This window comes from Salvelinus alpinus, chromosome 36, assembly GCF_045679555.1.
Source record: "Salvelinus alpinus chromosome 36, SLU_Salpinus.1, whole genome shotgun sequence".
Lineage (NCBI taxonomy): Eukaryota > Metazoa > Chordata > Actinopteri > Salmoniformes > Salmonidae > Salvelinus > Salvelinus alpinus.
Window position 1 is genome coordinate 3,845,884 of NC_092121.1, and position 25,810 is coordinate 3,871,693.

The window sequence follows — 25,810 nt, forward strand, 5'->3', positions numbered from 1 at the left end:
TGAAGTCGGAAGTTTACATACACCTTAGCCAAATACATTTAAACTCAGTTTCACAATTCCTGACATTTAATCCTAGTAAAAATTCCCTGTTTTAGGTCAGTTAGGATCACCACTTTATTTTAAGAATGTGAAATGTCAGAATAATAGAATGATTTATTTCAGCTTTTATTTCTTTCATCACATTCCCAGTGGGTCAGAAGTTAACATACACTCAATTAGTATTTGATAGCATTGCCTTTAAATTGTTTAACTTGGGTCAAACGTTTCGGGTAGCCTTCCACAAGCTTCCCACAATAAGTTAGGCGAATTTTGGCCCATTCCTCCTGACAGTGCTGGTGTAACTGAGTCAGGTTTGTAGGCCTCCTTGCTCGCACATGCTTTTTCAGTTCTGCCCACAAATGTTCTATAGGGTTGAGGTCAGGGCTTTGTGATGGCCACTCCAATACCTTGACTTTGTTGTCCTTAAGCCATTTTGACACAACTTTGGAAGTATGCTTGGGTTCATTGTTCATTTGGAAGACCCATTTGGGACCAAGCTTTAACTTCCAGACTGATGTCTTGAGACTATGCTTCAATTTATCCACATAATTTTCCTACCTCATGATGCCATCTATTTTGTGAAGTGCACCAGTCCCTCCTGCAGCAAAGCACCCTCACAACATGATGCTGCGGCTTGCAAGCCTCCCCCTTTTTCCTCCAAACATAACAATGGTTATTATGGCCAAAAGGTTCTATTTTTGTTTCATTAGACCAGAGGACATTTCTCCAGAAAGTACGATCTTTGTCCCCATGTGCAGTTGCAAACCATAGTCTGGCTTTTTTATGGCGGATTTGGCGCAGTGGCTTCTTCCTTGCTGAGCGGCCTTTCAGGTTATGTCGATATAGGACTCGTTTTACTGTTGATATGGATACTTGTGTACTTGTTTCCTCCAGCATCTTCACGAGGTCCTTTGCTGTTGTTCTGGGATTGATTAGCACTTTTCACACCAAAGTACGTTCATCTCTAGGAGACAGAACACATCTCCTTCCTGAGTGGTATGACGGCTGCGTGGTCCCATGGTGTTTATACTTGCGTACTATTGTTTTTACAGATGAACGTGGTACCTTCAGGCGTTTGGAAATTGCTCCCAAGGATGAACCAGACTTGTGGAGGTCTACAATTTTTGGGGGGAGTTCTTGGCTGATTTCTATAGATTTTCCCATGATGTCAAGCAAAGAGTTTTAATGACTCCAACCTAAGTGTATGTAAACTTCTGACTTCAACTGTAGTGTGTTACACACAGTTTGAGCAGCAAACTGTATTATTTGACCGGGCTTTTGAGTTGAGTACAGACATTAATCGTCTGTTTTTATTTTTCATGAAGCATATTGCCAAAGGTTTTATTTCTCTAAAAGTAGGTTAACTAACTACTAGCAGCATTATGAGTATCGAGTTACAGCCCAAGGTGAGAGGGCATCGGAATATCTACAGAGGCTCCGTGTGCTCCTAAGCACTGCTGTGAAGAGGAAGGGAGTGAAACGGGCTGACGCCGACCGTCAGCTAGTGAAACAGTTCACTCATGGCTGCTGGGACCACTCACTCTAGGCTTGAGTGGTATACTGTATATACCGTATAGCGTGGTGTTTGGAAATAGCCACGGGATAGTTTTTCAATATTGTCAATACCATTTTAACTATTTCTTTGAAAATAATGTTAAACATTTTAATATTTGTTGTAACGATCTTCTTCATCTGAGGAACAGGAAAGATCGGACAAAAACGCAGCGTGGTAAGTGTCCATGTTAATTTAATATAACTGAACACGAAATACAAAATAACAAAGTGAAACAACGAAAATCGAAACAGTCCTGAAAGGTGACACAACACAAAACAACTACCCACCACTGCAAGGGTCCGGGACCCTTGCAGTGGGCCCCGGACAGGAGGGCAACTCTGGCAGCTCCGGACAGGAGGGTGACTCTGGCAGCTCCGGACAGGAGGGAGACTCTGGCAGCTCCGGACAGGAGGGCGACTCTGGCAGCTCCGGACAGGAGGGCGACTCTGGCAGCTCCGGACAGGAGGGCGACTCTGGCAGCTCCGGACAGGAGGGCGACTCTGGCAGCTCCGGACAGGAGGGCGATTCTGGCTGCTCCGGACAGGAGGGCGACTCTGGCTGCTCCGGATTGCAGGGCGTCGCTGGAGGCTCCGGATTGGAGGGCGACGCTGGAGGCTCCGGACTGAAGGGCGTCGCTGGAAGCTCCGGACTAGAGGGCGACGCTGGAAGCTCCGGACTAGAGGCCGACGCTGGAGGCTCCGGACTAGAGGGCGACGCTGGAGGCTCCGGACTAGAGGGCGTCGCTGGAGGCTCCGGACTAGAGGGCGACGCTGGAGGCTCCGGACTAGAGGGCGTTGTTGGAGGCCTCGTGCCATAACTCCTCACTGGAGGTTTCGTGCCATGGATCATCACTGGAGGCTTCTTGCCATGGATCATCACTGGAGGCTTCGTGCCATGGATCATCACTGGAGGCTTTGTGCCATGGATCATCACTGGAGGCTTCGTGCCATGGATCATCACAGGAGGCTTCGTGCCATGGATCATCACAGGAGCCTTCTTGCCATGGATCATCACTGGAGGCTTCGTGCCATGGATCATCACTGGAGGCTTCGTGCCACGGATCATCACAGGAGGCTTCGTGCCACGGATCATCACTGGAGGCTTCGTGCCATGGATCATCACTGGAGGCTTCGTGCCATGGATCACCACTGGAGGCTTCGTGCCATGGATCCTCACTGGAGGCTTCGTGCCATGGATCATCACTGGAGGCTTCGTGCCATGGATCATCACTGGAGGCTTCGTGCCATGGATCATCACTGGAGGCTTCGTGCCATGGATCATCACTGGAGGCTTCGTGCCATGGATCATCACTGGAGGCTTCGTGCCATGGATCATCACAGGAGGCTTCGTGCCATGGATCATCACTGGAGGATTCGTGCCATGGATCATCACTGGAGGCTTCGTGCCACGGATCATCACTGGAGGCTTCCTGCCCTTGGATCATCACTGGAGGCTTCTTGCCATGGATCATCACTGGAGGCTTCGTGCCATGGATCACCACTGGAGGCTTCTTGCCATGGATCATCACTGGAGGCTTCGTGCCATGGATCATCACTGAAGGCTTCGTGCCCTTGGATCATCACTGGAGTGGAGAGACACACAGGAGGCCTGGCTCTGGCAGCAGGCACAGGACTCACCAGGCTGGGGAGACATGCAGGAGGGTTAGGGCTTAGCACAGGCACAGGACTCACCAGAATGGGGAGACATGCAGGAGGCCTCTTCCTTAGCCGAGGCACCGGATACACTGGGCCGTGGAGGCGCACTGGCGGTCTCGAGCGCAGAGCTAGCACAACTCGTCCTGGCTGGATACCCCCTGTAGCCCGGCAAGTGCGGGGAGTTGGAACAGGCCGCACTGGGCTGTGCTGGCGAACCGGGGACACCATGCGTAGGGCTGGTGTAGTATAACCCGGGCCGAGGAGATGCACTGGAGGCCAGATGCGCTGAGCCGGCATCATCCCTCCTGGCTCGATGCCCACTCTAGCCCGGCCGATGCGAGGAGCTGCGATGTAGCGCACCGGGCTATGCGTGCGCACTGGGGACACCGTGCGCTTCACCGCATAACACGGTGCCTGCCTGGTCACTCTCTCGCCACGGTAAGCACGGGGAGTTGGCTCAGGTCTCCTACCTGACTCCGCCAATCTCCCCGTGTGCCCCCCCCCAAAAAAAAATCTGGGGCTGCCTCTCGTGCACGTTTCCTCGAGCCAACTCCTCGTAGCGTCGCGGCTCCGCTTTAGCTGCCTCCAGCTCCTCTTTAGGACGGCAATACTCTCCCGGTTGTGCCCAGGGTCCCTTTCCGTCCAAGATTTCCTCCCATGTCCAGGAGTCCATTCCACCACGCTGCTTGGTCCTTTGGTGGTGGGTAGTTCTGTAACGATCTTCTTCATCTGAGGAACAGGAAAGATCGGACCAAAACGCAGCGTGGTAAGTGTCCATGTTAATTTAATATAACTGAACACGAAATACAAAATAACAAAGTGAAACAACGAAAATCGAAACAGTCCTGAAAGGTGAGACAACACAAAACAGGAAACAACTACCCACAACAAACAGGTGGAAAAAAGCTACCTAAGTATGGTTCTCAATCAGAGACAACGATAGACAGCTGCCTCTGATTGAGAACCACACCTGGCCAAACACATAGAAATAGAAAATCATAGAACATAGAACATAGACTGCCCACCCAAATCACACCCTGACCAAACCAAAATAGAGACATAAAACGCTCTCTACGGTCAGGGCGTGACATTTGAAGATACTTTTAAAGTAAATACCTGCAGTCAACTTGTGCAATACGTTAGAACAGGTATTTCCAAACTGGGGTATAAGCGCAATGGCGTAGGGGTACGCCAAATACAAATGTGATTCACATTTAAAATAAATATACATATATATATATATATAACTACATTTTGTTAAAGCAAGGCCCCTGAACTCTCGGTGGATGCTGCAGTGTACCTAAGTGGCGTCGGGAACAACTGCTTGCACGCGCGTTACCAATGATATGGGCAGCGATCATGTAACGCTTTTACAACATACAGAAGTGCGCTGGTTATCAAGGGGCAAAGTATTGACACGTTTTTTTTTTAATTGAGAGACGAGCATAAAGTTTTCTTTACTGACCATCATTTTCACTTGTCTGATCGCTTGCATGATGACGAGTTTCTCACACGACTGGAATATCTGGGTGATGTTTTTTCTCGGCTGAATGATCTGAATCTAGGTTTACAGGGACTCTCTACGACTATATTCAATGTGCGGGACAGAATTGAGTTGGAGTTCTTCTCTGTCTGCATTAACAAGGACAACACACAGGTCTTTCCATCATTGTATGATTTTTTGTGTGCAAATGAACTCAAACTTACGGAAATTGTAAATGTGATATACCGAAGCACCTGAGTGAGTTGGATGCGCAATTACACAGGTACTTTCCCGAAAAGGATAAACACAAACAACTGGATTCGTTATCCCTTTCATGCCCTGCCTCCAGTCCACTTACCGATATCTGAACAAGAGACCCTCATCGAAATTGCAACAAGTGGTTCTGTGAAAATTTTATTTAATCAGAAGCCACTGCCAGATTTCTGGATAGGGCTGCGCTCAGAGTATCCTGCCTTGGCAAATCGGCTGTTAAGACACTGAAGCCCTTTGCAACCACGTACCTATGTGAGAGTGGAATCTCAGCCCTCACTAGCATAAAAACTAAATATGTGAAGAAAATGATTTAAGACTGAGACTCTCTCCAATACAACCCAACATTGCAGAGGTATGTGCATCCTTTCAAGCACACCCTTCTCATTAACCTGTGGTGAGTTATTCACAATTCTCGATGAACAAATAAAGTTTTATATGTAAGATGGTTACATAAAGAGCCAAATGATTGATTATTATTATTATATTATTTGTGCCCTGGTCCTATAAGAGCTCTTTGTCACTTCCCACGAGCCGGGTTGTGACAAAAACTCACACTCATTCTTAGGTTTAATAAATGTATTGTATAGCGTGTGTGCGGCAGGCTTACAACGATGGCAAAAAACGACATTTGAGAGTACGCTGACCCTGGTGCTAGAGGGGGTGCACAGGTGGAGGTTGAATGTTTGAAGGGGTACGGGACTATAAAAAGTTTGGGAACCACTGCGTTAGAAGATTGCGTTCTTCATTTCCCCTGTCACATCATTTTTCAAAATGAAGCTTACCGGTAGTCCCCAGTCACGTGGTGATTGTTTACAAGCACAACAACGAGAGTCCGGAGCCTTGTGAGTCACTCACTGTTCCAAAATCAAGCTTTGCTTGGTTACAGCAGAGAATCCCTTCCTGGATCAAGATATTTGTTTTGTAACAAACTGTGAGTAGCAATTTTTTGTTACTTGTATAACTTTATGAGCTGGGATGTCTGTCCTGCAGATACTTAAAATGTTTCCAATGCATTTAGTTAGCATTCTCTATTGGATTTTACATGTACTTGTTAGCGTTGCTAAACTTTGAATTACAAAGGCTCAGTGGGGTTTGTTCAGTGCCGGTATGGCACAAAGTCAGTATGAAGGTATGACAACCTGGATACCGCCAGTGGTGGAAAAAGTACCTAATTATCGTACTCGAGTAAAAGTAAAGATACCTTAATAGAAAATGATTTAAGTTAAAGTGAAAGTCACTGATTAAAATACTACTTCAGTAAAAGTAAAAAAGTATTTGGTTGTAAATATACTTAAGTATCAAAAGTAAATGTAATTGCTAAAATATACTTCACCCTTGTGTAGTCTTAACATTCTGTATACTCCCCTTGTCCTAAGGGTAAAAAATGAACCGCCTTCACTAAACCCCTAAACCCCTAAAAGCAGCTTCATTGAATTTTAAACCCCAAATCTATTTTGCATGAAGAAACAACCTGTCACTTTTCACAATGCAGAAAGACTGCATTTCAATCATAGGACACCACTCATTTTTATTACAACACACTTGCATAATTGTTTTCTTTACTGAAGTAGAGGTTTATAATTATCATGGCTAATGGTACTGCATAGGTTTAAACATTCTTTTTTTGCAAGAGATAGCACTTAAGAAAGTAGCAGACATGTGCAGAAAGTAGTTTTGAATGCATTTTATTGAAGGTAAACAATAACAGTCTTGAACTTTTTTGGCAACATGGTGATATATTCTTATATACTGTAAAATGAGGAATTCATCGACAAAATACTAGTCTTCTCCCATTTTTTAACCATTGCCACCACCCACAAGGTGTATAAACAACAACAATAAATAAGAATAAAATAAGATAATAGATACAAAACAAAAACGTGAAGAACATAAATCAATCAACTCTTATTAGCACATGTAGGACAGACAGTATGCAAGTGTGTGTGCATGGATTATGCAGATGTATTTCTCACATGTGCAGCACATAGTATTTGTTTTACAGTCCTTCTTTGGGGGGCAGAATAGGCATCTCCTCCTCTTGCCTGCCCCAGCTACAGTTACAGGTGGATCAGGACAAGATTCAGCTCCCTGAACAGCTTTCACAAGCGCTGCAGAGGCTGCTGTGCGGGGGAGGCACTCCCTTCTTTGAATGTGTGGGGTTACAAGTGCCTTTCCCAGCTGCTCCAGGAACACACGCCTCTTGTTCCGCTTATCAGGCATCCAGGTAGGGTTGATCTTGTTCCATATCACGAAGGCATTGTATGAGGACACATCAATGATGTTATGGAAGATGACCAGGGGCCAGCGGGCAAATATCCTTCTGCAGCTGTAAGTTCCTATCACCTTGTCCAGGTTGTCCACGCCTCCTTTGTTGTGGTTGGTCCAGAATGATGGCTGGCTTCCTGTCCTCACGATCACTGATCTCAGCCGTTTTGTGCTGTGTGCGCAGGAGGACCACATTCTTGTTCCTCTTTGGGAGGTAAGAAACTAGAGTGGTGATGGGGGTGAAGGCAAACTTTGATGAGAAGGCCTCTCTCCCCCTTGTTGCGAGGAGTGCAGGGGGGAGCTCAGGCTTGTTCTTTCTAACTGTGCCAACCATGGTGATCTTCCTCTTCAGGAGCTGCTGGCTGAGTAGCCTGTGTGTGTGTGTGTGTGTGTGTGTGTGTGTGTGTGTGTGTGTGTGTGTGTGTGTGTGTGTGTGTGTGTGTGTGTGTGTGTGTGTGTGTGTGTGTGTGTGTGTGTGTGTGTGTGTGTGTGTGTGTGTGTGTGTGTGTGTGTGTGTGTGTGTGTGTGTGTGTGTGTGTGTGTGTGTCTCTCTCTCTCTCTCTCTCTCTCTCTCTCTCTCTTGTGGTGTAAATTATTTTATAACTGCCGGGTCAAAAATGACCCTAAGGTGATGTTTCACTTTTTCTAATGTTGGGGTCACTCTAGGAAAAGCCATCAAATTTTAAGTTGAAAAAATATTATTTAGGGGGTTTTCTCTGCTGTTGAACACAGAGGCGGGTCATTTTTTACCCTTAATACAACACAAGGGTATCAAAACATCACATTTCTTATTTTACTGTTTAGACAAGTTTTCTGAAACTACATCTCAGTTACTCAAAACTCTAAACACAAAACAGTTAGCCAATTTCTCCAAACCCCACAGACATCTTGCAAAATGAAACACAGCAATCAAAATCATGTACTCCCTGCTCAAAATGAAACTCTGCATACAAATGAGACACACACACATCAAATGAATATTAGTGACAACCGAGATCACACTAATGTGACATATTCAAAACACTACTATCAGAACCTATTTCAGTGAAAAGACTAAGATGTTGTTATATTGTATATTGTTTGTCTGTACTCAAATAAGAAAAGAAAAATGCAAAAATACAGTAAATATATTTTGCATATGCAAAGGAAGAAAAATAGGCCTATTCTGTACTGCTTATTAGATAAATTGTACGGAATAGATAAACTGTAGAAATACAGTAAAATCCAAATCATATGTCAAGAAACCATTGCGAAAACAAAATGAGTCATGTCTGTTGTTTTAGTCCAGCCACAGTTTTTCATTAACATCACAGGCGATATTCTCCTTGGCCAGACAGCGGGGGAAATATCTTCTGGCATGACGCATCCATTCCTGACAGGACTCTGCTGGAATGTCACCACAGGCCATTGCCTGGAGAAGGGCCATACGTTCATGGGGTTTGGGATCATACACCTTCCACTGCCATGCTGAAAACAACTCCTCAATGGGGTTGAGAAATGGGGAATATTTTTCCTTTTATTTCATCTTTATTTAACTAGGCAAGTCAGTTAAGAACAAATTCTTATTTACAATGACGGCGTACTTTACAATGACGGCCTAATATTGTGGGAGATGGTTATGGAGCAAGTTGCGGACCTGAGCAGCCCAATGGAAACTCACGTTGTTCCAAATTAGAACATACATTTGCTGCTCAGGATCACCTGGTCCTCTCTGCTCTAGCTGAAAAAGATGGTCATGTAAGGTGTTCAGGAAACTAAGGAGATGGGCAGTGTTGTATGGTCCAAGGGTGGCATGGCGGTGGAGGACCCCATTGTGGCTCATAGCTGCGCATATTTTGGCATTTCCCCCTTCGCTGGCCAGGTACCTCAATGATGGATGGCCCTTTTACCACAAGGAGCCCTGCTGGTCCATCACGACTGGTCTGCTGACGTAAACAGCACGAGGGGGCTACAACAGACTTCTTCCGTGACGACGTCCCTCTAAGGCCTTTCTGCTAGCTTGCTAGCCCCGGCCCGCTAGCTGTCTGAATCGCCGTGTCTCCAGCCCGCTGAGCTACTCACTGGACCCCTATGATCACTCGGCTACGCATGCCTCTCCCTAAAGTCAATATGCCTTGTCCATTGCTGTTTTGGTTAGTATTTATTGCCTTATTTCACTGTAGAGCCTCTAGCCCTGCTCAATACGCCTTAGCTAACCCTTTAGTTCCACCTCCCACACATGCAGTGACCTCACCTGGTTTAAATTATGTTTCTAGACACAATATCTCTCTCATCGTCACTCAATGCCTAGGTTTACCTCCACTGTATTCACATCCTACCATACCTTTGTCTGTACATTATGCCTTGAATCTATTCTACCGTGCCCAGAAACCTGCTCATTTTACTCTCTGTTCCGAACGTACTAGACGACCAGTTCTTACAGCCTTTAGCCGTACCATTATCCTACTCCTCCCCTGTTCCTCTGGTGATGTAGAGGTTAATCCAGGCCCTGCAGTGCCTAGCTCCACTCCCATTCCCCAGGTGCTCTCATTTGTTGACTTCTGTAACCGTAAAAGCCTTGGTTTCATGCATGTTAACATTAGAAGCCTCCTCCCTAAGTTTGTTTTATTCACTGCTTTAGTACACTCTGCCAACCCAGATGTCCTAGCCGTGTCTGAATCCTTGCTTAGGAAAACCACCAAAAACACTGACATTTCCATCCCTAACTATAACATTTTCCGACAAGATAAAACTGCCAAAGGGGGCGGAGTTGCAATCTACTGCAGAGATAGCCTGCAAAGTTCTGTCTTACTATCCAGGTCTGTGCCCAAACAATTTGAGCTTCTACTTTTAAAAATCCACCTTTCCAGAAACAAGTCTCTCACCGTTCCCGCTTGCTATAGACCACCTTCTGCCCCCAGCTGTGCCCTGGACACCATATGTGTATTGATTGCCCCCCATATATCTTCAGAGCTCGTGCTGTTAGGTGACCTAAACTGGGACATGCTTAACACTCCAGCCATCCTACAATCTAAGCTTGATGCCCTCAACCTCACACAAATTATCAATGAACCTATCAGGTACAACCCCAAATCCGGAACACGGGCACCCGCATAGATATAATTCTAACCAACCTGCCCTCCAAATACACCTCTGATGTCTTCAATCAGGATCTCAGTGATCACAGCCTCATTTCCTGTGTCCCTAATGGGTCTGCGGTAAAACTACCATCCCTCATCGCTGTCAAATGCTCCCTAAAACACTTCAGCGTGCAGGCCTTTCTAATCGACCTGGCCCGGGTATCCTGGAAGGATATTGACCTCATTCCGTCAGTAGAGGATGCCTGGTTATTCTTTAAAAGTGCTTTCCTCACCATCTTAAATAAGCATGCCCCATTCAAAAAAATGTAGAACCAGGAACAGATAGCCCTTGGTTTACTCCAGACCTGACTGCCCTTGACCAGCACAAAAACATCCGGTGGTGTAGTGCATTAGCATCGAATAGCCCCCGCGATATGCAACTTTTCAGGCAAGTAGGAACCAATATACACAGGCATTTAGGAAAGCAAAGGCTAGCTTTTTCAAACAGAAATTTGCATCCTGCAGCACAAACTCCAAAAAGTTCTGGGACACTATAAAGTCCATGGAGAATAAGAGCACCTCCTCCCAGCTGCCCACTGCACTGAAGCTAGGAAACACTGTCACCACCGATAAATCCACGATAATTGAGAATTTCAATAAGCATTTTTCTACGGCTGGCCATGCTTTCATCTTGCTACCCCTAACCCAGTCAACAGCCCTGCACCCACCACAGCAACTTGCCCAAGCCTCCCCCATTTCTCCTTCACCCAAATCCAGATAGCTGATGTTCTGAAAGAGCTGCAAAATCTGGACCACTACAAATCAGCTGGGATAGACAATCTGGACCCTTTCTTTCTAAAATGATCTGCCGAAATTGTTGCAACCCCTATTACTAGCCTGTTCAAGCTCTCTTTCGTATTGTCTGAGATCCCCAAAGATTGGAAAGCTGCCGCGGTCATCCCCCTCTTCAAAGGGGGAGACACTCTAGACCCAAACTGCTATATCTATCCTAAGGTCTTTGAAAGCCAGGTTAACTAACAGATCACCGTCCATTTCGAATCCCACCGTACCTTCTCCGCTATGCAATCTGGTTTCCGAGCTGGTCATGGGTGCACCTCAGCCACGCTCAAGGTCCTAAACGATATCATAACTGCTATCGATAACATACAATACTGTGCAGCTGTATTCATCGACATGGCTAAGGCTTTCGACTCTGTCAATCACCACATTATTATCGTCAGACTCAACAGCCTTGGTTTCTCAAATGACTGCCTTGCCTGGTTCACCAACTACTTCTCAGAAAGAGTTCAGTGTGTACAATTGAAGGTCCTGTTGTCCGTACCTCTGGCAGTCTTTATGGGGGTGCCACAGGGTTCAATTCTCAGGCTGACTCTTTTCTCTGTATACATCAATGATGTCGCTCTTGCTGCTGGTGATTCACTGATCCACCTCTACGCAGACGACACCATTCTGTATACTTCTGGCCCTTCTTTGGACACTGTGCTAACTAACCTCCAGACGAGCTTCAATGCCATGCAACTCTCCTTCCGTGGCCTCCAACTGCTCTTAAATGCAAGTAGAACTAAATGCATGCTCTTCAACCAATCGCTGCCCACACCTGCCCGCCCGTCCAGCATCACTACTCTGGACGGTTCTGACTTAGAATATGTGGGCAACTACAAATACCTAGCTGTCTGATTAGACTGTAAACTCTCCTTCCAGACTCACATTAAGCATCTCCAATCCAAAATGAAATCTAGAATCGGCTTCCTATTTCGCAACAAAGCCTCCTTCACTCATGCTGCCAAACATATCCTTGTAAAACTGACTATCCTACCGATCCTCGACTTCGGCAATGTCATTTACAAAATAGCCTTCAACACTCTACTCAGCAAATTGGATGCAGTCTATCACAGTGCCATCCGTTTTGTCACCAAAGCCTCATATACTACCCACCACTGCGACCTGTATGCTCTCATTGGCTTGCCCTCGCTTCATATTCATCTCCAAACCCGGCTCCAGGTCATCTATATGTCTTTGCTAGGTAAAGCCCCGCCATATCTCAGCTATCTCAGTCACCATAGCAGCACCCACTCGTAGCACGCGCTCCAGCAGGTATATTTCACTGGTCACCCCCAAAGCCAATTCCTGCTTTGGCCGACTTTCCTTCCAGTTCTCTGCTGCCAATGACTGGAATGAACTGCAAAAATTACTGAAGCTGGAGATTCATATCTCCCTCACTAACTTTAATTAAGCACCAGCTGTCAGAGCAGCTCACAGATCATTGCACCTGTACATAGCCCATCTGTAAATATTCCATCCAACTACCTGATCCCCATACTGTTGTTAATTTTATTTATTTAGCTCCTTTGCACCCCAGTATCTCTACTTGCACACTCATCTTCTGCACATCTATCACTCCAGTGTTTAATTGCTATATTGTAATTTATTTCGCCACTATGGCCTATTTATTGCCTTACCTCCCATATCCTACCTCATTTGTACACACTGTATATAGACTTTTTCTATTGTGTGACTGTATGTTTGTTTATTCCATGTGTAACTCTGTGTTGTTGTTTGTGTCACACTTCTTTGCTTTATCTTGGCCTGTCACGAACGTCGTTGTAAGGATTGTCGGACCAAAGTGCAGCGTGGTATGGGTTCAACATATTTATTTAGTGAACCGGCACAAAAAAACAATAAAGCACAAACAAAACGTGAAGCTAATGGCGTGCTCACAGGCAACTAACCAAAAAACAAGATCCCACAAAAACCCAGTGGGAAAAAGGCTACCTAAATATGATCCCCAATCAGAGACAATGATAAACAGCTGCCTCTGATTGGGAACCATACCAGGCCAACATAGAAAACAAAACACCTAGATAGAAACACCCCCCCTTGTCACACCCCGACCTAACCAAAATAGAGAGTAAAAAGGGCTATTGTCAGGGCGTGACATGGCAAGGTCGCAGTTGTAAATTATTACTTGTTCTCAGCTGGCCTACCTGGTTAAATAAAGGTGAAAAAAAATGGCGCATTGACCAATGATGTTCCTTCCTCTTCTCCTCGTCTTCGCTAAATTGAATTCAGCCTCATCTGTGAATATGAGTTCCGGGGGGATGGGACTGGCATTCAATTCCAATATTCTCTGAAATGACAGTAAATACAATAATTGCTGTATAGTAAAGATCACTGGCAACATCAGTGAGTCTCTGTTTCAAGAGTGTAATACTAGTACATTACTTACTTGCACATATTCGGACCGTTTATCCTTCACTTCGTACCGTTTATCATTCACATCGTACCGTTTATTCCTTTCAAATGGGACTCTCTAGATCTGTTTCATCCGGAGATGGTGTTCCTTAAGGATGCAGACAATGGTCGACAAGCTCACTCTGATGTTATGGAAGATGGCTGGGTTTTCAATAATCTGTTGTTGGATTTCAGTCTCATGGCATTATTTTCAACTACCATTTGCACAATGGCAGCCTCCTGTATGTCTGTAAATAGACGCGTTCTACCACCACGTGGGGGTCGTCTTTCAGTGCTACAAAAACAAGCTAGCATGCAGTACAGTAAACACTACAGTAATACAGTATACAAGATAAACATGTACAAAGAAGTATAGCTCCCTATTTCATACATACAGTAATACATGAAACATTGACTTTGTTTCCCTTACAGTATGTATTGGAACCTACAGTCTTTACTGTGCTTTATGTTGTACTACTGTCAAGTAGTAAAAGTAGTAGATAGGTCCATCGTCTGCAGTACAAACCTATTCTCATTGTGGAACGTCTGGATGATGGATGCTACGGTGAAGCGGCTCAGATTGGGCAGCACTCTCTGCCCAGCCTCTCTCAAGGTCAAACCATGTTTGACCACATGGTCCACCACAGTCGCCGATTTTCATCAGAGATTACTCTCCTTGTTCTTGGTCTTCCTTCATCTCCACCTCCACCTCCACCTCTACCTCTACCTCTACCTCCAATTCTAATACCAACTCTCCCTGCTAAGTCTGCTTCCATTGTTCTCCAAACACAGGAGTACTCACCTGTGGTCTAGGACCATGCCTCAGGACTACCTGGCATGATGACTCCTTGTTGTCCCCAGTCCACCTGGCCGTGCTGCTGCTCCAGTTTCAACTGTTCTGCCTGCGGCTATGGAACCCTGACCTGTTCACTGTGATTACTATTATTTGACCATGCTGGCCATTTTCTGTTATAATCTCCACCCGGCACAGCCAGAAGAGGACTGGCTGAACATCTGAACATCTTGAACATCTTGGCCATTTTCTGTTATAATCTCCACCCGGCACAGCCAGAAGAGGACTGGCCTCATAGCCTGGTTCCTCTCTAGGTTTCTTCCTAGGTTTTGGCCTTTCTAGGGAGTATTTCCTAGCCACCGTGCTTCTACACCTGCATTGCTTGCTGTTTGGGGTTTTAGGCTGGGTTTCTGTACAGCACTTTAATATATCAGCTGATGTAAGAAGGGCTATATAAATACATTTGATTTGATTTGATCTTTTTATCCATACTAAAGGTCTGATTGCAAAGTGAACATTTATGCAATTAGTGTTTGCACATGTGAAGTGTGAAAGTGATCAATTGGTAATTGAGCTTTGCTTGTTGAACAGTATTGCTTTTAATTTGCACACAATATATTTTAGTTGTGAAGGTTATGCCAAATGTAGAGAATTGCGTGTTGTGTTTTGCCAAATGTTTGTTAGAAAATTGCAATCTGTGTGTAAAGCAAAACATGTGCCAGTAGTACTGCAGATTTGCTGCGTGGTTCTGCTAAATGAGTTACAGGTTTGGGTCATTGTGCCTCATGGGTCAGTTTTAGTGTGTAAACAATTGGGAAAAACTGTAAGCAAACCATACAGCACCATTTTCTATATATATTTTTTTGCGGATAGTCAGGGGCACACTCCAACACTCAGACATTATTTACAAACAAAGCATGTGTGCTTAGTGAGTCCTCCAGATCAGATATAGAAGGGATGACCAGGGATGTTCTCTTGATAAGTGCGTGAGTTGGACCATTTCCCTGTTCTGCTAAGCGTTCAAAATGTAACGAGTACTTTTGGATGTCAGGGAAATGTATAGAGTATGAAGTATAACATTTTCTTCTTCTTTAAAATGATATTGACACCATCTAAAACAGAGATTACTCTTTTACCATAGCCGATACATGGTCCATATTATCAGGCAGGTGTGCTATTAGCAATAAGCTTTACCATCTTTAGCCCAACTGATGTAACATAACATTGTGTACAGTGCATTGATGGATGTATAAAATGAATGCATGTGACAAAATGAAAATAGGAACATTTATTAAGCTGTATTGACACAAAGCGTACAAAAGCAGGCAATTTATAACTTGAAACGCCATGTCAACAGTCCAATCTTTGTCTGTCCCTGTCTCTGTTCCTCTATCCCTGTCTGCGGTGGCAAGTAGCCTAGTGGTTAGAGCGTTGGGCCAGTAACTGAAAGGTCGCTGGATAGAATACCCGAGCTGACAAGGTAAACATCTGTTGTTCTGAGCAAGGCAGTTAGCCCACTGTTCCCCGAGTGCCGTGGATGTTGATTAAGGCAGCCCCCCGCAACTCTCTGATTCAGAGGGGTTGGGTTAAATGCAGAAGACACATTTCAGTTGAAGGCATTCCATTGTACAAATGACTAGGTTTCCTCCTTTCTCTGTCTCTAATTCTCTGTCCCTGCCTCACTTGTTGTTGTCATTGACTTGAATAGCAGATGTCACACCTCACTCTTCTTTTTTTATTGGCCACCTCCTCCTGCGATGGCCCATCTACTACCACCCTGCAACATACAGTTGAAGTCGGAAGTTTACATACACCTTAGCCAACTACATTTAATCTCAGTTTTTCACAATTCCTGACATTTATTCGTAGTAAGAATTCCCTCTCTTAGGTCAGTTAAGATCACCAATTTATTTTAATAATGTGAAATGTAGTAGAGAGAATAATAGTAGAGAGAATGATTTCTTTCAGCTTTGATTTCTTTCATCACATTCCCAGTGGGTCAGAAGTTTACATACACTCAATTAGTATTTGGTAGCATTGCCTTTAAATTTTTTAACTTGGGTCAAATGTTTCGGATAGCCTTCCACAAGTTTCCCACAATAAGTTGGGTGAATTTTGGCCCATTCCTCCTGACAGAGCTGGTGTAACCGAGTCAGGTTTGTAGGCCTCCTTGCTCGCACACGCTTTTTCAGTTCTGCCCACAATTTTTCTATGGGATTGAGGTCAGGGCTTTGTGATGGCCACTCCAATACCTTGACTTTGTTGTTCTTAAGCCATTTTGCCACAACTTTATGAAGTATGCTTTGTCTATTTGGAAGACCCATTTGCGACCAAGCTTTAACTTCTTGACTGATGTCTTGAGATATTGCTTCAATATATCCACATAATATAATATATTTCAGCTCATGGGACCAACACTTTACATGTAGTGTTACATTTTTTTTCAGTGTTATTAGAGGAGAAGGCGGCTCATTAATTGTACAGACAAAAACAATGTGTGTTTTGAAAAAAAGGAGACTTCATGAATCATTATTAAAAGTATTGAAAAAATAATTCAATCAAACTAGCAAATATAATTGAAACTGAAAAGTGTGATGACATTATCTTTCAATAATGACACTTGATGTTGTATACACATTCCCAATACAAATATTTAATATAATCTGAATTTTCCAAATGCACATATATGGTTATTCGTTACAAGGGTTCACAATTATTATCAAATGGTCAAATTATGAAAGACCGTCCGAAAGACATGCGAGGGAAAACAATGCCAACAATTCAAGAATGCAGAGTCCATAAGTGACATATGCTCATATGATTGAACAGGTAGTGGGTCTCCCCTTCTGCAGTCCGTTTAGGTACACACACACATACTTCACATACACCACCCACAGCATTCATGTTGTCCCGTATGCCACTCTGGGCTCGTGTGGGTGGAACTGGCTTTGGTTTGTTGACCGTCTGTGGGAGATCGCATGTCCCCTTCTTATTGGAGAGAGAGAGAGCCCCATGGTGGCAGGAGATGGCCCAGCATGGGACGGGATCACTGCATCCCCCCTCCGCTACCTCCCCCACCATCCTCCCAGCCTTTAATGTGTCTCTCATCACTCTGTTGGCATGCCAGCACTTTTGCCATTTCCATGGTAACGGCTCATTCATGTTTACCCCCTTGTGCAAACAATCCCTGATCTATCCTTTCCCTTTTCTCTTTCAAGACTGTCAAGGGAGTTGTGATTTATATAACTTTATGACACATCTCTTGCCTTTGGTTTTGGTATCTTTACAGTAGATCTCTGTGGCATGCATGGAATTTGCAGTGGGATCATCATAGTGCTCAGATGATCAAATAAATAATGTTGAAATTGCAATCAGTGTAATTACTGTATGTGTGCGCCTAAGCGTTTTCAATGGTCATAAACGTTGTAAGTGGATTGGCTCACAAAGTAAATTATCCCACTAAGGATGTATACTGAGCTAAAATATAAATGCAACATGTTGGTCCCATTTTTCATGAGCTGAAATAAAAGATACTGGAAATATTCCATACACACAAAATGCTTATTTCTCTCTGGCGCTGAGGGGTATTTCTGTCTGTAATAAAGCCCTTTTGTGGGGAGAAATAATCATTCTGATTGGCTGGGCCTGGCTCCCCAGTGGGTGGACCTGGCTCCCAAGTGGGTGGGCCTATGCCTTCACAGGCCCACCCATGGCTGTGCCCTTGCCCAATCTTGAAATCCATAGATTAGAGCCTAATGCATTTATTTCAATTGACTGATTTCCTTCTATGAACCGTAACTTTGTAAAATATTTGAAATTTTTGCGTTTATGTTTTTGTTCAGTATATATGTGTCAATGCGAGAAATGGACGTCATATAAATGACAACATAGGCTACAACTCTGTCAAAGCACTATAGGCCTACAATACATATTTTATTTGATCAAAACTCGACATAAATGGTTTGGATTATTAAGGAAGATGAGTGGAGCCCTAAACAAATTCAATATCTCTTTAAATTGGATTAAGAAAAGTATTATTATTACCAGATCACCCTGTTTTATATCTACATCAAGCAACAATTCGTACTAAAAGTAGCGTTACAGTGAAAATGATCACTTTTTTCAGCTATCTATTACTTTTGACTGCTCGATATTATCATCATCAACTAGTATGGTATGTCTCCATAATCCTTTGCGTCTCACAATAGTTGCCAGTCATTCTGCCAACGAGAAAAATGTGAGTGTTGAATGGAGTCAAATAACTAACTGTGACTTCTACGTGGTTTATTTTTTACATGGCTTATTGATAGGTAAGTTGTTTTTTTACTTGCACATTTCATTTCAGACAGTATGAAAGAGACAGCAGCCAAGAGACGCGAGAAAACCAAGGACTCCAAGGCTGAGAAACAGAAGGATGCGGGCCCCGAACCGCAGGATGTGGAGATGCCGGAGGAGGACTCTGCTACTGCAGAAAAGAAACCCAAGGAACTTGATACCCTCACACTTGAAGGTAACTAGCTAGATGGTTAGCTGCGGTTTAACACAAATACTGAAAAGGATATATTCAAACTCAATGTCAGATACGGAATATTGCAACTGCTTCGGGTTTTTGCTACCTAGCTAACGTTACTGTATGGAATGTTAGTTAGCAAGCTGTTGTTAGTCAATGTAACTAGCTAGCTAATTTGCCAGTTTTAATTGGCAATACTTTGTTGAAATGTAGCTATCGTGAGAGAATGTAATTAGCTGACCTAGTTAGCCTTTTACTATATGTTCTGACTAACTGCGTTAACTCTGGTCTGACTTTATTCACTCGCTGTATTAGTAACTAGCTAGGTAGCTAACGTTAGCTAGCTAGCTATCTGGGTGCCTAACAACGAAATCCCCTAGTCATAGCTAGCTAGCTAGTTAATCAGTTTGCTAGCAATGTTAACTTCAATGCGTGTCAGTTGGAAATCACTTTACTGCCGTAACCTGTCAAAGCAGTACTTGTATATTCTTGTGTATCCAATTGTAGCTACCTAGCTTGCCAGGTCATTGTATTTACAAATCTTTTCAGTTTTGAATTGAGTGAAAGAACTGACATTAGCTGTCAGAGTTTTTTTTTATCACTCTTCCATAAGTCTCTCCTTATGACCTTACTCCCACCTCTCCCGTTGCAGACATCAAGGAGCATGTGAAGCAGATAGAGAAGGCTGTGTCGGGCAAGGAGCCTCGCTTTGTGCTGAGGGCCCTGCGCGCCCTGCCCTCCACCAGCCGCCGCCTCAACCCCAACGTGCTACACAAGGCTGTGTCTGGCTTCTACACCTCCAACGCCGCTGGCAAAGAGTTCCTACTCAGCTTCCTAGAGGAGGTATGATGAGTGCAGATAGTATCAGATAGAAAAGATTGGTACTACTATTACAACTTCTATTGCTGTGAACTTGACTATGAACTATTACTCATTGCCTTTATCTCTGTCTCCTTTGCCCACTTGACTCATTTGGTCCCTTTCTGTACGCTTCTGTCTTTCCTTTTCCCTCCTCTACCCACACCCTCTCCCCTCCATCTATTGCATCCATCCAGCCCATGGACACCGAGGGAGATGTCCAGTTCAGGCCCCGTATAGGGAAGGCAGCTGCCACCCCCCTGATCCCTGAGGCGGAGGCCTACCTGCAGCTGCTCCTGCTGGTTTACCTCACCAACAACAAACGCTACACAGAGGTGGGCTGACTGAGTTCACACACACTCTCTCTCTCTCATGCATGCACAGTACATATTTATGTTGTATTGAGCTCTGAATTCCCTTTGGTATATATAATGGTCACCACACGGTGGTCCTTAGAAAGAAATTATGTCTGGGTTAATTCCCGACTGCCTGTCTTGGTTGTTAGCTTCTCACTTTTCTCTCTGTAGGCCCAGAAGGTGTCAGATGAGCTCTTGCAGAAGATCGGACCTCAGAACCGGCGTGCTCTGGACTTGGTGGCTGCTAAGTGTTACTACTACCACTCCCGCGTCTACGAGTTCCTCAACCAGCTGGACACTGTGCGTAGGTAAGCCCACCAACACTTTCACTGACTGTTTTTGTTTTTTCTGACTTAAACCCATGGCGAGGATGACGGTCGGGAAAGATAGAGGTTGTTTCAAAAGGCAGTAGGCCAGTTTAAACCTATGCAAGTCAATATGTAATGCCTTCGATCGATTTTAAACTAAAAACCCTTCTCTCTCAGTTTCCTGCACACGCGCCTGAGGACGGCCACCTTGCGGCACGACGCCGACGGCCAGGCCACGCTTCTCAACCTGCTGCTGAGGAACTACCTGCAGTACAACCTGTATGACCAGGCTGAGAAGCTGGTGTCCAAGTCAGTCTTCCCTGAGCTGGCCAACAACAACGAGTGGGCCCGCTACCTCTACTACACAGGTGAGAGGGATTGGGAAGGAGAGGGACTGGGAAGGAGCCCTAAGCATATCAATTTCTGTTGACATAAGGTGTCACCCGGGATAAAACTGTATACATTTTACTAGTTGAAGACATCAGAAGTTGTTGTTTAGTTTAATCACATTCAATTGAATTATGTTTATCAGTCCTCTACAGGTTTTGAAATGACTATAAGAAACTGCCTCAGAATATGAAAGAATTTGTAGTTGTGGCTTAGTTTGCTGCTTTTCCACTCTGATCATTCTCTCCTTCAACCCTCCAGGTCGTATCAAGGCCATCCAGCTGGAGTACACAGAGGCCAGGAGGACCCTGACCAACGCCCTGAGGAAGGCCCCCCAACACACAGCTGTGGGCTTCAAACAGACAGTTAGTACACCCAGCATGCAGTTGTGTGCAATTATTACATTTTGCACACACATTTTACATGTTAGTCTTTTAGCAGACACTCTTATCCAGAGCAACTTAATGGCACAATTAGGGTTAAGAACCTTGCTCAAGGGCACATCGAGAGATGTATCACCTAGTCGTGACAGGGATTTGAACCAGTGAACTTTTGGTAACTGGCCCAATGCTCTTAACCACTAGGCTACCTTATTAAAAAGGAGAAACTATTGTTAAGGTTTCAAAGTTGTCACTTAAATTTCCCGTAGTGTGTTGCCTGACAACATATTGTCAATCAAACTTTATTTGTACAGCACATTTCTTACAGGGGATGATGCATTTCATTTAACAAATAATAATATTTAGTTTTAAATGTATTTTTTTCTTTCTCCACTTCATACACGAACCTGCACACACAAACAAACAACTGAGACGCGCACAATGACTACATCTCATCTGCCAAGACCCACATGCTAATGCTATTTCAATAATTCAGGGGATTCATTTCGAAGTGCTTAACAAATAAAATAGCCCACTGTATGCCACAAAGTTCAGGTTGTCCACATCTTCTCCCTCTCCCTATCAGGTTCACAAGTTGCTGATTGTGGTGGAGCTGTTACTTGGGGAGATACCAGACAGGCTGCAGTTCCGCCAGGCTCCCCTGAAGAGATCACTAGCGCCCTACTTCCTGCTCACCCAGGGTAAATTTCCGGCAAGCTGGGTCATGAGAATGAGTCTTAAGCATGAGTAAGATGTGAATCCTGGTCTCTGTTCCCACACAGCTGTCAGGACGGGTAACCTGGCCAAGTTCAACCAGGCCCTGGATCAGTTTGGAGAGAAGTTCCAGGCAGACGGCACCTACACCTTGATCATCCGCCTGCGACACAATGTCATCAAGACGGGTCAGTGACCAGCAGGCCTTTCACTTCGGGCTGTTCTTCCACATTCTCAGATGGCTTCCTCTTCTTTTAAACCGTTTTTGGTCATGGTTCTTCATTTTTAGTACCTGACTGACTTGTTGATATTTAACACCTTCTCTCCCTGTAGGTGTGCGTATGATCAGCCTGTCCTACTCTCGTATATCCCTGGCAGACATCGCTCAGAAGCTGCAGCTGGACAGTCCAGAGGATGCTGAGTTCATAGTGGCCAAGGTAACATGATCTACTACAGCCATACTCAATTGGTGGGCCGCGATCCGAGCCCAGATTGGAGTCAATATGGTCTAGGGGCGTGGATCACAAAACCAGTCAGTATCTGGTGTGACCACCATTTGCCTCATGCAGTGCGACAGATCTCCTTCACATAGAGTTGATCGGGCTGTTGATTGTGGAATGTTGTCCCACTCCTCTTCAATGGCTGTGCGAAGTTGCTGGATCTTGGCGGGAACAGGAACACGCTGTCATACATGGCGATCCACAGCATCACAAACATGCTCAATGGGTGACATGTCTGACTATGAAGCCCAAGGAAGAACTGAAGAACTTCCAGGAATTGTGTACAGATTCTTGCGACATGGCATTGTCATGCTGAAACATGAGGTGATGGTGGCGCATGAATGGCACGACAATGGGCCTCAGGATCTCGTCACGGTATCTCTGCGCATTCAAATTGCCATCGATAAAATACAATTGTGTTCGTTGTCCATAGCTTATGCCTGCCCATAACCCCACCGCCACCATGGGGCACTCTGTTCACAACGTTGACATCAGCAAACCGCTCGCCCACATGACTCCATACACGCCATCTACCATACATTTACATTTACATTTAAGTCATTTAGCAGACGCTCTTATCCAGAGCGACTTACAAATTGGTGCATTCACCTTATGATATCCAGTGGAACAACCACTTTACAATAGTGCATCTAACTCTTTTAAGGGGGGGGGGGGTTAGAAGGATTACTTTATCCTATCCTAGGTATTCCTTAAAGAGGTGGGGTTTCAGGTGTCTCCGGAAGGTGGTGATTGACTCCGCTGACCTGGCGTCGTGAGGGAGTTTGTTCCACCATTGGGGTGCCAGAGCAGCGAACAGTTTTGACTGGGCTGAGCGGGAACTGTACTTCCTCAGAGGTAGGGAGGCGAGCAGGCCAGAGGTGGATGAACGCAGTGCCCTTGTTTGGGTGTAGGGCCTGATCATACCAGATCATATCTGATACCAGCGTGCCAGTGGCCATGGAAGGTGAGCAATTATCCACTGAAGTCTGTTAGGATGCTGATCTGCAGTCAGGTCAAGGCCCTGAGGACGACGAGCATGCAGATGAGCTTCCCTGAGACATTTTGTGTAGAGATTCTTCGGTTGTGCAAACCCACAGATTTATCAGCTGTCCAGGTGGCTGGTCTCAGATAATTGAGTAGGTGAAGAAGCCGGATATGGAGGTCCTGGGCTGGTGTGGTTACATGTGGTCCTCAGTTGTGCGGCCGGTTGGACTTACTGCCAAATTGTCTAAAATGTCGGAGGTGGCTTATGGTAGAGAAATGAACATTACAGCTCTGGTGGAAATTCCTCTAGTCAGCATGCCAATTGCACACTCCCTTAACTTGAGACATGTGGCTTTGTGCACCTGTGCAATGATCATGCTGTTTAATCAGCTTCTTGATAATGCCACACCTGTTAGGTGTATGGACAAAGGAGAAATGCTCAATAACAGGGATGTAAACAAAATTTGAGTGAAAAAAGCTTTTTGTGCTTATGAAACATGGGACCATTTTATTTTTGTTCAGTGTGTGTATATATTGTACCTTAAGCTCATGATTTATCCCCACCGCCTGCTCTACATCAGCTCATACAAGGATTTCCTAAAGAGCATTAATAGAAAAGCACATCACTTGTGTGTGATAAATATGGAATCCAGTCCTCAACTGTCCTAAGCCACAGGTGACATGGTGGCAAGGGAAAACTACTGTCTCTTACTGATTTTCTCTCCCAACCTCATCCCTCTCTTCCAGGCTATCCGTGATGGAGTGATCGAAGCCAGCATCAACCATGAGAAGGGCTATGTTCAGTCTAAAGAGACCATGGACATCTACGGTACCAGGGAGCCCCAGCTGGCCTTCCACCAGAGGATCTCCTTCTGCCTGGACATACACAACATGTCTGTCAAGGCCATGAGGTTTCCACCCAAGGCTTACAACAAGGACCTAGAATCAGCAGAGGTGTGTACCAACTTTTTACTACTCCTTGTATTAGCCCCTGAAATGGACTGTCGTGGGGGTTCTTTTGTAGGAGATAATATGAAATTGTTCTTTATCTGTGCTGCTGAACTACTAGTATACTATATTTTCCTGTTATGACCACAAGGGGGCAGTGTTAACTAGTTTTGTAAATGTTATATTTGGGACTAGAATTTCAGACTAAATGCTATCTGTCATTCTAAAATGTTAGCTATTTGCAAACTTAATCATTTTAAAGATGCATTATGCATAAATCACTCCCATTTTCTGGTTGCTAAGTCTAATAGTTTGCCTAATTTCAGTTTGTGAGATTCATTGTACCATCTAAACCACTGAAATATATTTTCCATAACCAAAAATATTATATTTTCAGCTGTTTGAAGCTGATGTACAAAACCAATTTTCAAGATGCAAAAACAAAACTTAAGAATGGGGAGGCATAGAAATAGGGCACATAGAACAGATATACTGCTTAGACTTGCTTTCAATGAGAATGACAGCTCTATAACACATTTCTGTGGGAATTTGGTCAGGTCTCCCGAAAGTTACATACTGCAGCTTTAGTGTGTGTGTTTACATTTCAGGAGCGCAGAGAGCGGGAGCAGCAGGACCTGGAGTTCGCCAAGGAGATGGCGGAAGATGACGATGACAGTTTCCCATGATCCTCTGAGAGGAACGAGTGCAAGGATGCCTTATTGTTTCCCCCCCCTCTATCCTTCCTCCTCCCTCTTGTAATAGTTGTTTTGTTTATTTCTCTGCAGGCACAAGGCCATTTCTAACATTATATATGTATGTTAGCATTAACATACAATAAGAACACTTCCATTCAACCCTACCACTGGTCCTCGTTGTCCCTACTTTTAGACTTTGCGTGTCACTGTTAACTTGCTGGGAGAAGCATTTTGTGTATCTGTATTGGGTTTGAGGCCAGCACACTAAGTCTTTGTCAATTTAATTTCTAATTTGGGGAACAATCATTTGTACAGTGAATGTCTAGCAAACTAAGAGCCTTTTGCCACAGAGCAGCTTGTATTTGTAAGCTTTTCTGTCAGGAATTATGTTGGCTCCTTGATTTGTTATTCTTGCTGAGCAATGCAATTCAATATCTTGACAGCAGCCCTTTCTAAAATGCAGATATGGAAACTCATATTTCAGAATACCTTGAGGAAATCAATTCATTTGTTGTCCCTCTTTAGAACTGTGTGCTGTTGAGCTCAACTAGTTAGATTTGTCTCTGCCTCATTGTTCACGGCTCCTGTTCCTTCCTCTGATTTCTTAATTTACCTCTTTCTCCTGCCCGGTAGGGTGCATCCCAATTATATCTTTTGTTCCATTAGCTTCATGGATTTAACAGAAATGACTGGTATAATAGTGCATCCGGAAAGTATTCAGACCCCTTGACTTTTTCCACATTTTGTTACATTAGCCTTATTTTTTCCCCCTCAATCTACACACAATACCCCATAA

The 25,810-nt window shown here is 44.4% G+C and overlaps 1 protein-coding gene across 1 annotated transcript; it reads left to right on the forward strand.

Annotated features, from left to right (window-relative positions):
* Positions 1 to 18,162: 18,162 nt before the first annotated feature.
* Positions 18,163 to 25,178, forward strand: LOC139565519 (26S proteasome non-ATPase regulatory subunit 3-like). Its single transcript, XM_071385929.1, has 12 exons — positions 18,163 to 18,611; positions 18,720 to 18,884; positions 19,537 to 19,727; positions 19,940 to 20,077; positions 20,270 to 20,406; positions 20,584 to 20,774; positions 21,055 to 21,158; positions 21,760 to 21,874; positions 21,956 to 22,075; positions 22,221 to 22,324; positions 24,119 to 24,325; positions 24,928 to 25,178. Exons 2-12 carry the CDS (start codon positions 18,725 to 18,727, stop codon positions 25,003 to 25,005), a joined length of 1,545 nt encoding a protein of 514 aa, XP_071242030.1. The 5' UTR covers positions 18,163 to 18,611; positions 18,720 to 18,724; the 3' UTR covers positions 25,006 to 25,178.
* Positions 25,179 to 25,810: the final 632 nt, after the last annotated feature.

Bases quoted from the DNA above. Each gene is read 5' to 3' on its own strand.
- LOC139565519 (XM_071385929.1), top strand. From the start codon at position 18,725: ATGAAAGAGACAGCAGCCAAGAGACGCGAGAAAACCAAGGACTCCAAG. The intron at 19,728-19,939 runs GTATGATGAGTG...GCATCCATCCAG, and splicing joins TACTCAGCTTCCTAGAGGAG to CCCATGGACACCGAGGGAGA. The intron at 22,076-22,220 runs GTCAGTGACCAG...CTCTCCCTGTAG, and splicing joins ACACAATGTCATCAAGACGG to GTGTGCGTATGATCAGCCTG.